Raw genomic sequence first — 12,318 nt, 5'->3', positions numbered from 1 at the left:
CCTGGGATGAATCATGAGTGAGACATTTTATGAATATATATTATTTACTATTGAATACAGAAACACAAATGCTTGAACACATTTTCCCAATACTGATCGGGTACAACTAAAATGTATAAAGACACTGGGCGATGTTTATATTATTAATGCAGTGTTCCTTTTCTCTTTTCTAATAAGTTGGATTTACATGAGCTTTTTATTGTTATTTTACAGGTCTGAGGAAATGTTCTCTCTGTTAAAGATATTTTAAAGAGAGTTGGCATTGTTTCTGAAATCATGACAGCAGCCAAACTAAGAAGTTAACTGTGAACTAAATCAGGACCTGCCGCCTTTCTAACATCAAGGTACATGTATGTACAGTATACCTTTGTCTTATTTGAAACGCGACCCGTTTACCAATGAGATGCCTGCAGCACGGAAAACGTGTGTGCACGCTTCTTGTTATTGGACAAATATATTGACATTAATTTAGCACTTCTTTGTGATGTAGCAGTTATTGACTTTTGTGGGAGATGAACTTGATTTCAATCAATCAATCAATCAATGAGGCTTATATCGCGCATATTCCGTGGGTACAGTTCTAGGCGCTCTGCAGTGATGCCGTGTGAGATGAAATTTTATACGGCCAGTAGATTGCAGCCATGTCGGCGCATATTTACCTTTCACGGCCTTATTCCAAGTCACACGGGTATGGTAGACAATTATTAACTGTGCCTAAGCAATTTTGCCAGGAAAGACCCTTTTGTCAATCGTGGGATCTTTAACGTGCACACCCAATGTAGTACACACGGGGGGTGGTTCGGACACCGAAGAGAGTCTGCACACAAAGTTGACTCTGAAATAAATTTCCGCCGAACCTGGGATCGAACTCGCGCTGACAGCGGCCAACTGAATACAAATCCAGCGCGCTACCAACTGAGCTATATCCCCGCCCCCCTAAAGATAACGGAGAAGTGTTAGATATCTCGTTGCGTTATACAACCGATACGTATAGATCTGCGACAGCCAATATAAGGGTTGGTAGATTGCCTCTGGAGGGAGCGCTTTCGACCTCACTAGTCCGCAGGGTGATCCACGTTGGGCTGAAAGGGGTAAGTATCAAAATATTGCCTGCCCCCCCCCCCCCTCCTCCTCTCTCTCTCTCTCCCTCTCTCCCTCTCTCCCTCTCTCTCTCTCTCTCTCTCTCTCTCTCTCTCTCTGTCCCTCTCTCTCTCTTGCTGTAGGTTATGTATTTAAATTTCTTATAAAATGAAGTGTATGAAATTACTTACAGATTTTGAAAGACTAAACAATTTTCAACCCAAATGCAAGGCCGGGATGCTTATATCTGTATTGATTACTAAAATAAACCTAGGCTGCTATAATTATACAGGAGTCGGGGTAAGAGTTTTCTCCCGGGATAAACTGAACCCAGAATGCATTTTTCCCTGAACTAAAGTCTCTAAACTCGACTCCTGTCGCATACCTGTGTGACGCCGTCATCTTGGCCCCGCCGTCATATTACGATTCTCGGCCTCGTTGATCTTGTATAAACTCCACACTGAACAAAAAAACACCCTTCGATAGTACTGATGAGCGATCTTGGGTACAAAATTTGTCCAACCAATTTTGTGTATTTAACTTAGAAATTTGATTCATCCTAAAATGTTTTCCTTCTCATTCAACGGGCGTAACCACTCGGTACACGTTTTCGAAGAAATAGATTTCTTGGGTGAAATCTATTACATTTTAGCACCAATTTTCTTCACATGCAAGAAACTGACATGCTTTTCGTCCTCAAATAATTTCACTTCATTAATTTTACCAGGAAACAACATTTCAGTCTCGAGTATAAATCAAGGGGGTAATATGACGGCAGGGCCAAGATGACGGCGTCACACCGGCTCAGCTGTACAAAGTAGTTCGTGTCCTGAATATTCATATGTTTACTTACTTGTTTCTTGGATTTTTTCTGTTTGCTGCAACTGAACTTCCCTGTCCTGTGGGTAACTTCTTTCTGTAGTGATATAACTCTCTTTTCAACATGTCTGATCTGTGCAGAAAAATGCAGTCATTCTGGACAAGGGCGCTGTCCGCTGGACTGTTACTAATACTTCTATTTCTTGAAACAAGAAGCGACGCATCGACAGGTAAGTTGCTTGGGGTTTTAAAACGGAATGGTATCCTCCGACCGAATTAAGCCTGTCCTTGATTGGGCGAAGTCGACTACGGACTCAATTAAGGACAGGCTTAAGGTGTTTTACAGCATTTCAAGGCGCGCACACATGCAGTCCAGACCAGGCTTAAGGTTAAGGGTTATTTACAGCGTTTCAAGGCGCGCACACATGCAGTCCAGACCAGGCTTAAGGTTAAGGGTTATTTACAGCGTTTCAAGGCGCGCACACATGCAGTCCGCCAGACCAGGCTTAAGGTTAAGGGTTATTTACAGCATTTCAAGGCGCGCACACATGCAGAGGGTCACCATGGGGGGGTCTGTGCACGTGCACGTTGAGGCCAAAAGTGCCATGCACGGTGATCCACGGTGCACGTTACGAAAAAGCTCCATGCACGGTGCACGCCGGACCTCTGTGCACGGTGCACGCTACGAGAATTTCCCCATTCCCATGCACGTTACGTCCAAAAAGCCCATTCCCGGTGCACGTGGTAAAGCATCGCCTCCCTCCATGCAGTCCAGACCAGGCTTAAAGGCACAGTAAGCCTCCCGTAAACCATCACATATACTGTCAGGCTTTTACACACAGTACAAACACCCTTCCATTTGAACGCTCACCAAACGGGAACATCCTAGGTGCCCTATGTAAAGAGCGAGCAATTTTCAAAGAATTTATTTTTGCGTGGTTTATCTTACCCCTGAACCATCGTGAACCCGTGTGATCAAGTTTCCCTTTTTCACAATGTAGTCATCAGTTAGCAATTTGAATGCGACTCGCTGTGAGCGTATCTGCAATAGCACGTTATTAAGTACCTCTGAATATGCACGAAACAAACGGCTGTGGTTCACAAGAACTCTGGCGATGGCTTTTGACTGTTCAGGGGAACTGGCGATAGGTATGAACCGTCGTCTGCTACGAGAACCACGACCTTGCGTGACCCTGCTTCCGGGCTTTTCTTTTTTCAAACTTTTAAAACTTCGAATTGTACTGATCTTGTCTTGATGCAAAAAGAATTCTTTTATGATTTAAGAATGTTTGTGAAACAAGCTGTCAGTGTATTATTTAGATGTTAAAAGTTAGGTCTAGCGCCAAAACGCACCACGGTCCGATTGTCTCTGACACTCTCTCCGCAAAATTAATTCTTTGAAAATTGCTCGCTCTTTACGTAGGGCACCTAGGATGTTCCCGTTTGGTGAGCGTTCAAATGGAAGGGCGTTTGTCCTGTGTGTAAAAGCCTGACAGTATCTGTGATGGTTTACGGGAGGCTTACTGTGCCTTTAAGGTTAAAGGTACTGAACTTGTCAAATCCAGGTGCACGGAGCCCCTGGGGCTTTTAGTCATACCTCAGGCAGCTATCCGTTAGAAGAACTACCAAGTTTCATTGACTTGCACCCAAAGAGTCAAGAACTGCGATTGTTTTACGAATTAATTTCGTACTCGGACCCGGCTGGTCTTGACCTATTTTTGGATCTAAATTTAGATCAGGTAGATCACCACATCATGCACAAAAAGACACGTCACTAGCAAACTATGTCAGACGTCATCATGAGTTTGTGTAAAACAAAATGGAGGCCGGAATCACTCAGTTGAATCGAACTCCGACCAAACACCACGTAATAACTAGGTTAATTTATGCACTCGCGTGAACAAGAAACTGTCGAGCTTCACAGATGTCGTCGTTGGGTAGTTTTGGGTTTGTTTTACTGCCATAGGAGGATTTTTGAACTGTAAATGCACTCAGCTGCAACAAAAACGCAAAACGAAGGCTGTGAGCTGCACTGTGCCTTTAAGGGTTATTTACAGCGTTTCAAGGCGCGCACACATGCAGTCCAGACCAGCCGCCTAAGTAAGAGTTGTAGTCGTCCTCTGACAACACATTGCTTAAATTGGAAAATCCAATGTTCTATCGATACCTAAAAGCTTACAGCAATGGGACAACACAGTAATGAAACAGTTTTTGCTTAAACTAATAATGGGCACATGTCATTTTGATTGTTGCAGGATGCCAGAGGCGGGTTTGTTACTACACGAACTATTCTCAGTACCGACCTGGCAACGCTTCCTTCTTTCCTGAAGACATCGACCCAAGCCTGTGTAGTCATATCATCTTTGCCTTCGCCAAACTTAGTGGCAACCATCTAGCACACTATGAATGGAATGACATGAGCTCACAATGGTCCAAGGGACTGTGAGTTATTGGTCTTATTCGAAAACACACAAACGTGTAGACACGCATGCATTCACGCACGCGCAAACACACGCGCACATACACGCACATTTCGTAGCGATAGCTTCTGTTTTAATATCAGGGTCGGATCACATCATTTTTAAGGGGATGTTTCCAAATTTCTTTCCCGGACAGATCGACGACGCGAAGCGTTTAGTTTTGGGCGCAAAGCGGCCGAACCTTCTAGGCGGGTCCGGTGGCATGCCCTCCCACCCCCGGAAAATGTTGATAAAAATAAGGAAAATGGAGAAATCAGGTGCATTCTGAGCCAAGAAACTACCCTTAATATACCTTCCAATATTATTTTTAGCATGGTGGGGGGGGGGGGGGGGGGGGTCCGGAAACCCCGGAACCCCCCTGGATCCGCCCCTGAATACGGAAATGTATAAAAAGCAGCCAAAAAATGCTGACCAATTGCCGTTTTTCTTTCGGTATTTCTCACATAACAACCAGTCAAATAACGGAAATTTCAAGTCCATGCAAGCACTTATAGGACTAGGAGTTAATTCTCTGTGTGTGTGTACACTGCAGGTACGAAAGAGTGAATGACCTCAAGAAAAAACATACTAGCCTAAAGACCTTACTGGCTGTGGGAGGATGGAACCTGAAGGCGGCTCCCCTCACGGCCATGGCGGCCAATGAGACCAGTCGCCAGGACTTTGTTGACCAATCCATCACCTTCCTCACACAACACGGCTTTGACGGCCTTGACCTTGACTGGGAGTATCCGGGCAGCCGAGGAAGCCCTTCTGGGGACAAGCAGAAATTTACAGCTCTTGTCAAGGTAAGGACTATATTCAACGAGCTTGGGGTAGAGCTATTTGGAGTGTGTGGGTTTAACACGTTCGGTACAACGAGAGACCGTACGCAGATTGAATCTTTATACTACTGTAGTAGAAATACACAGGTCTTCGATTTGACATCTCCTTGTCTAATTTTCAACATTAACTTATAATTGTTGCCGTCTAAAAAATAAGGCGAAGGTGTTCGATTTTGAATAACAGATCAGCGTCCTGCAAACTATGCTCAGAACAATTGGGTTTTGATCTGGGCAAGAATCGCTGTGGAGCGGTTCCGGCATTTCACAGGGCCCTCAAATTTTGGTAGAAAGAAGAAAAAGACGGGAAATCGGTGGGTTTTGCGCAAGCCGTTAATTAAAAAAAAATTCAATGTTGTTTCCATTACGTTTGGACGTGTTCTCAATCGACAAAAAAAAAAAAAAAATAATAATAATAAAAATAAAAAATCGCGTAAGGCGAAAATACATTTAGTCAAGCTCAGTCGAACTCACAGAATGAAACTGAACGCATTGCATTTTTTCCGCAAGACCGTACATTCGTAGCATCGTCTGTCCACCGCTCGTCGCAAAGGCAGTGAAATTAACAATCCAGAAAAGCGCGGTAGCGGTTGCGCTAAGGAGGATAGCACGCTTTTCTATATCTCTATTCTTTTTAACTCTCTGAACGTGTTTTTAATCCAAAAATATCATATCTATATGTTTTTGGAATCAGGAACGGACAAGGAATAAGATGAAATTGTTTTTAAATCGATTTCGGAAATTTAATTTTAATCATAATTTTTATATTTTTAATTTTCAGAGGTTGTTTTTAATCCGAATATAACATATTTATATGTTTTTGGAATCAGAAAATGATAAAGAATACGATAAACGTAATTTTGGATCGTTTTATAAAAAAATTATTTTAATTACAATTTTCTGATTTTTAATGACCAAAGTCATTAATTAATTTTTAAGCCTCCAAGCTGAAATGCAATACCAAAGTCCGGCCTTTGTCGAAGATTGCTTGGCCGAAATTTCAATCAATTTTATTGAAAAATGAGGGAGTGACAGTGCCGCCTCAACTTTTACAAAAAGCCGGATATGACGTCATCAAAGACATTTATCGAAAAATGAAAAAACGTCTGGGGATATCATACCCAGGAACTCTCATGAAAAATTTCATAAAGATCGGTCCAGTAGTTTACTCTGAATCGCTCTACACACACACACAGACACACACACACATACACCACGACTCTCGTCTCGATTCCCCCCTCTATGTTAAAATATTTAGTCAAAACTTGACTAAATGTAAAAACCACACCTGGGCAGCAAGACGTTTTTGGAGAAAGGTATTTCAAGCTCAAAAGCTCGGATTTAGGAAGGAGATTAGCTATATCACCAAAACTTGCATTGCAAGAAGGTCTGCCAGACCACTATGCCCAATTTCCAGTGTTCTGATTATTTCAGCAACTGAGAATGGGGTACGACGCTTACAAGGCTAAAACAAGAAAGACTCTTCTTTTGACTGCCGCAGTGGGTGCTGGGAAAGCGACAATCGACGCAGGATATGAAGTTAGCAAGATTTCCAAGTGAGGGAATGTCCGTGTATATCTGTGTCTGTGCGGTCTATGTTTGTCTCTGACTGTCTGTCTGTCTGTCTGTCTGTCCGTCTGCCTGTCTGTCTGTCTCTCTGTCTGTCTGTCTGTCTGTTTGTCCGTCTGTCTGTCTGTCTTTGTCTTTCACTCTCTCTCGACTCAGAATATGAAGTTAGCATTATTTCCATTATGTGAATCTCCGTCTATCTGTGTCTGTGTCTGTGTCTGTGTTTGTCTGTGTCTGTGTCTGTGTCTGTGTGTCTGTTTGTCTGTCTGTCTGTCTGTCTGTCAGCCCCTGTCTCTCTGCCTCTCTGTTTCTGTCTGTCTGTCTGTCTCTCTCTCTCTCTGTCTCTCTCTGTCTCTCTCTCTTTCTCTCTCTTTCTCTCTCTCACCTTCTCTCTCTTTCTCTCTCACCCCTTCACCCAAACAACTTCGTCCTGCAGCAGAGGTAAATTCATCCGCTGTTCCTAATTCAACTCTGTTCGTCTCTTATCTCCTTTGCACCAAATGATGTTAGGGACCTGGATTTCATTAACCTGATGTCGTACGATCTTCACGGATCCTGGGAGACAACGACAGGACACAACAGTCCCCTCTTCGCTCTTCCTACTGCGACGGACAAAGATCGGAACCTCACTGTAGTGAGTGTTGTGTTGGATGGTTGCGAGTGGTTGTGTGACTGTGAGTGACAGGGAAACATTCATTCAGACACGCAAGAGTCAGTGAGGTGGAGCACATGGTGTATTCAAAAATGGTCGCCAAGTACAGGAAATCCAAATACCAGAAACTAAACTTGGCCAAAAAATTATTGCAACAAATTTCAAACCCAAATTAAAGCATTAATCCCCGTGTCATTTCATTAAAACTTTATATGCCAGTTAAGACCGTTCACTTAACCTTCAGGATCACCTTTTGGGTTAAATATTTCTTTTACAGGTATCACGTGACCGCCGCTCAAGTAAGGGTACCCTCAAAATCGACCAGACAAAAACGGAAGAGCCGAATGAAAAATTGACAAGAAATTACAATAGGCAAAACTTTGCAACTTTGACATACAAGAAGAAAGTCAAACCAATTATCTACCCTGAATAGATTGTTTTGTTTTGCTACCTTGTGTATTTCGCGTGCTATGCTATTCCTACTGATGCAGGTGTCGATCGCAAGAGCGGTCAAAAACGGGACTTTTTGCGTAATTTTTTAGGGGTATCATGACAAAAAAGTCTGCACTCTAGCAATGATTTGGTGGATTGCTTTGAAACTTTCGGAATATTTTACCAACATACTAGAGATACTTCGAGCGAAATTATGGATTGTTACAGGTGTTTGTTAAAATATTATGCAATTTTTCGAAAGAAGTTTTTAATCTCGTCATAGGATTGTTCCCTTGGGTCCAAAACATTCATGACTTTGCATGTCTTTAGAAAAATGATTGATACACACACTGCTAAAGTTTTATGTGCGTGTAAGCACTGACGCAAATTTGCTGGGCCTGTAAACACGCTACATATATATAAGCGATGATTCTGGTGCCACAGCGATACCCAGCCAAGCGTGACCGTAGCATGTTTTAAAAGGCACCCAGCGATAACAGCTATAAGCGCGAAACAGCTTGAACGTTCCATTTTTGAGTCACTTGAGAAAAAGTGACTCTATGTAATCGGTCAGTGTTAGTCTGTCCGGCCGGCCGTCCGGCCGGCCGTCCGTCCGGCCGGCCGTCCGTAGACACCACCTTAACGTTGTACTTTTCTCGGAAACTATCAAAGCGATCGGGCTCATATTTTGTTTAGTCGTGACCTCCAATGACCTCTACACTTTAACGATGGTTTCGTTGACCTTTGACCTTTTTCAAGGTCACAGGTCAGCGTCAAAGGAAAAATTAGACATTTTATATCTTTGACAAAGTTCATCGGATGTGATTGAAACTTTGTAGGATTATTCTTTACATCAAAGTATTTACATCTGTAGCCTTTTACGAACGTTATCAGAAAAACAAGGGAGATAACTAGCCTTTTCTGTTCGGCAACACACAACTTAACGTTGGGCTTTTCTCGGAAACTATAAAAGTGACCGGGCTCAAATTTTATGTGAACGTGACTCATTGTGTTGTGAATAGCAATTTCTTCCTGTCCATCTGATGCCTCATATAATATTCAGAACTGCGAAAGTGACTCGATCGAGCGTTTGCTCTTCTTGTTTCTCATGTGTTTGCATGACTAGCAATTTAACGCCAGCGGCTACACGCAAATGAAACTTAGACAGAATCTGTATCAATCATTTATCTGTGGATATACAAAGTCATGAATTTTTTGAAGACAAGTGAACAATCCTATGACAAGTTTAACAACATTTTCCGAAACATTGCGTCACATCTCGATAAACAACTGTAACGATCCAAACTTTCGCACGAAGTATCTTTAGTATGTTGGTAAAATATTCCGAAAGTTTCAAAGAAATCCCCCAAGTCATTGCTAAAATGTAGCGCTTTTTGACATGATACCTATAAAAATTGACGTAAAACGTTCCGTTTTTGACCGCTCTTGCGATCGACACCTGCATCAGTAGCTAAGAATAGCATAGCACGCGAAATACGCAAGGTAGCAAAACAAAACAATCTGTTCAGGGTAGATAATTGGTTTGACTTTCTTCTCGTATGTCAAAGTTGCAGAGATTTGCCTATTGTGATTTCTTGTCAATTTTTCATTCGGCTCTTCTGTTTTTGTCTGGTCGATTTTGAGGGTACCCTTACTTGAGCGGCGGTCACGTGATCCCTGTAAAAGAAATATTTAATCCAAAAGGTGATCCTGAAGGTTAAGTGAACGGTCTTAACTGGCATATACAGTTTTAATGAAATGACACGGGAATTAATGCTTTAATTTGGGTTTGAAATTTGTTGCAATAATATTTTGGCCAATTTTATGTAAGGTGTCTCTCTCTCTCTCTCTCTCTCTCTCTCTCTCTCTCTCTCTCTCTCTCTCTCTCTCTCTCTCTCTCTATATATATATATATATATATATATATATATATATATATCCCCCTCTCTCTGTTCTCCTTTCTCCCCCCCCTCTCTCTCTCCCTCTCTCTCTCCCTCTCTCTCTCTTTCTCTTATTCCTTCCCTTACCGCCCTTGGTTTTCTGTTTTGACGTCGTTCAGATTCTTTGGTGTCATTTCTCTGATTCTTTTGCGAATAATGGTTGATGAGGTTACTGAATGAACACGTGTTCAAGAACAATGTCAATGGTATGGTCAGCAAAGAAACAAGAGAACACTTTGACAGTATTTTCAGAAAATGACAAAGACAACCACAAATATTTGCGTGGAATATTTGCCAAACAGAGAAAGTTATCATGTACAACATTCAGACTCTGAGAAGGCTCTCCGCCTTTGTAATACTTCTTGGTTATAGATAAAGTAATCACCTCGATTGACTGTCTGTCTGCAGGACTGGGCCGCCAGGTACTGGGTGGAGCTAGGTACCCCTAAAGACAAGCTGGTGATCGGGGTACCCCTGTATGCTCGCACCTTCAACCTGTCCTCATCAGACACCTCCCTGGGTGCCCCTGCCAGTGGTGCTGGTATCGCAGGCCCATACTCAAGAGAGGCTGGTTTTCTGGCTTACTACGAGGTATTAATAGGCTGTACGTGTGTCAGTTACTGTGTGTCTGTATGACGGCTTACTAGTGCCAGAACTACATGATTGTAATTATCACATGAAAATAACATAATGTGGTGACATTTACTAAATTTCACGACAACATTACAATTATGTCGTCAACATAACTAATTTACGCATTAGAGCCAAAACTGAAAATTAGTAATTAACACGTGAAAACGCTAACTGACTGTGTTAATTAGTAATTTTCACGTGATAATGGTAACCCCAGGTTTTGGCACTAGTAAGCCGTTATATGTCTGTGACTGTGTGAAGATGTAAGTTGTTGCTGCTGCCAACGTCGTCGTTGTTGTTGTTGTTGTTGCTGCTGTCAACGTCGTCGTCGTTGTTGTTGTTGTTGGGCATGAGGTTGGATGAGGTGGAACTAGAGATGTGTGGAAATTGAGAATTATGCAAACGACTTTTTATTGTTCTCTACCAGGATAAAAACAACAACAGTCGCGCTTAATTATTTCAGGTGTGCACTCAGCTGAGAACTGTTGACGTCAAGAAGTTCGACACAGCTATGAAAGTTCCCTACATGGTGAAAGGTAACCAGTGGATGGGTTATGACGACGCTAGGAGCCTTCGGGAAAAGGTACTTGATTTTTAGTTTAAAACAAGTCACGTGAAGCAATATCAAAACGTTAAGTCAATTTGTCGACCTTAAACTAAATATAAACACTGAAAACCTGCGGCCTTTAATCACCGAGACTAGCTTGGTTAGCCAAAAGCCGAAGACCAACACCGGTTGCGCTCGTCCCCGCGAAGCATGCCAACATTGGAACCGATGTTTCTAAAAATAATAATAAAAAAAATACAAAGTAAACATGACATAACTATTTTTTTGAATTCAGGAAATGTCAAAGAATACAATGCAATCGTTTTTTTTAATCTGTTACTGGAATTAAGTTTTCATTGGGAATTTTAGTTTTTTTATGAATCAATTAATTCTTGTTTAACTTTTGAAGCTGAAATATGATCCCAGAGTCCGGATTGACTCGAGTCATTTTTTTTAAAGCAAAATTTCATTCAATGTGATTGAAAAATTAGGGCGTGAAGAAAAAAACGGTTGGGAATATTATCTAGAAGAACGCTGATGTAACGTTTCATTAAGACCTGTCTAGTAGTTTTGTATGACTCGCTCCACATACACATGCGCTTACACACACACACAACACACACACACACACACACACACACACACACACACACACACACACACACACACACACACACACACACACACACACACACAAACACACACACAAACACACAAACACACAAACAGAAACACACACACACACTCACACACACACACACACACACACACACACACACACACACACACACAATATTTTTTGATGCAATTCGCATTTTCACTGTGTTCGTCTCGAGATTTTTTTCAAATAGACTCAAATTAAAACTAGTTTGCATAGTAACAACATTTTGACTTACAATATTTATTGGATTTTTTGCTGTCATCATGGGCATGATGTCAATTCGACGTTTGGTGTCATTAACATGTCTAAATAACTGTGTGCTTCTGTATTGTTTGCACAGGTGAAATACATCAAGAACAACGGCTACGGCGGGGTGATGGCGTGGGCTATTGACATGGACGATTTCACGGGCAACTTCTGTGGCCAGGGCAAGTTCCCGCTATGGTCCGCCGTCAATGGCGAGTGCAACAATGGCGCATAACAAGTTCCAGCGTGCAGTTTGTGCCCAAACTGCTTCGAAAAACAGGGATTTGTTCAAATTGCCACGGCACAGTAGTCAGATTCTCTGAAAATTGCTGAGTTCGGTGGCTTTTTTTAATAACTGCAGCCATTTAATAAAAGCATTTTGAGTTGTTTGCGTTTAGTTAAAACAAATGTATGCGCGCGCATGTGTTGCTTTATACACGC

General features: G+C 42.0%; 1 protein-coding gene across 1 annotated transcript; it reads left to right on the top strand.

Annotated features, from left to right (window-relative positions):
• The first annotated feature begins 956 nt into the window (after positions 1–956).
• LOC138983003 (acidic mammalian chitinase-like) lies at positions 957–12,266 on the top strand. Its single transcript, XM_070356400.1, has 9 exons — positions 957–1,091; positions 2,041–2,129; positions 4,155–4,341; positions 4,912–5,164; positions 6,632–6,753; positions 7,277–7,400; positions 10,199–10,381; positions 10,887–11,006; positions 11,972–12,266. The coding sequence occupies exons 2-9, from the start codon at positions 2,045–2,047 to the stop codon at positions 12,110–12,112; spliced, it is 1,215 nt and encodes a 404-aa protein (XP_070212501.1). The 5' UTR covers positions 957–1,091; positions 2,041–2,044; the 3' UTR covers positions 12,113–12,266.
• Positions 12,267–12,318: the final 52 nt, after the last annotated feature.

This window comes from Littorina saxatilis, linkage group LG1 (genome assembly GCF_037325665.1).
Source record: "Littorina saxatilis isolate snail1 linkage group LG1, US_GU_Lsax_2.0, whole genome shotgun sequence".
Classification (NCBI taxonomy): domain Eukaryota; kingdom Metazoa; phylum Mollusca; class Gastropoda; order Littorinimorpha; family Littorinidae; genus Littorina; species Littorina saxatilis.
Note: the sequence above shows the minus strand (reverse complement) of the source record. Positions and strands in the feature narration are given on the sequence as shown.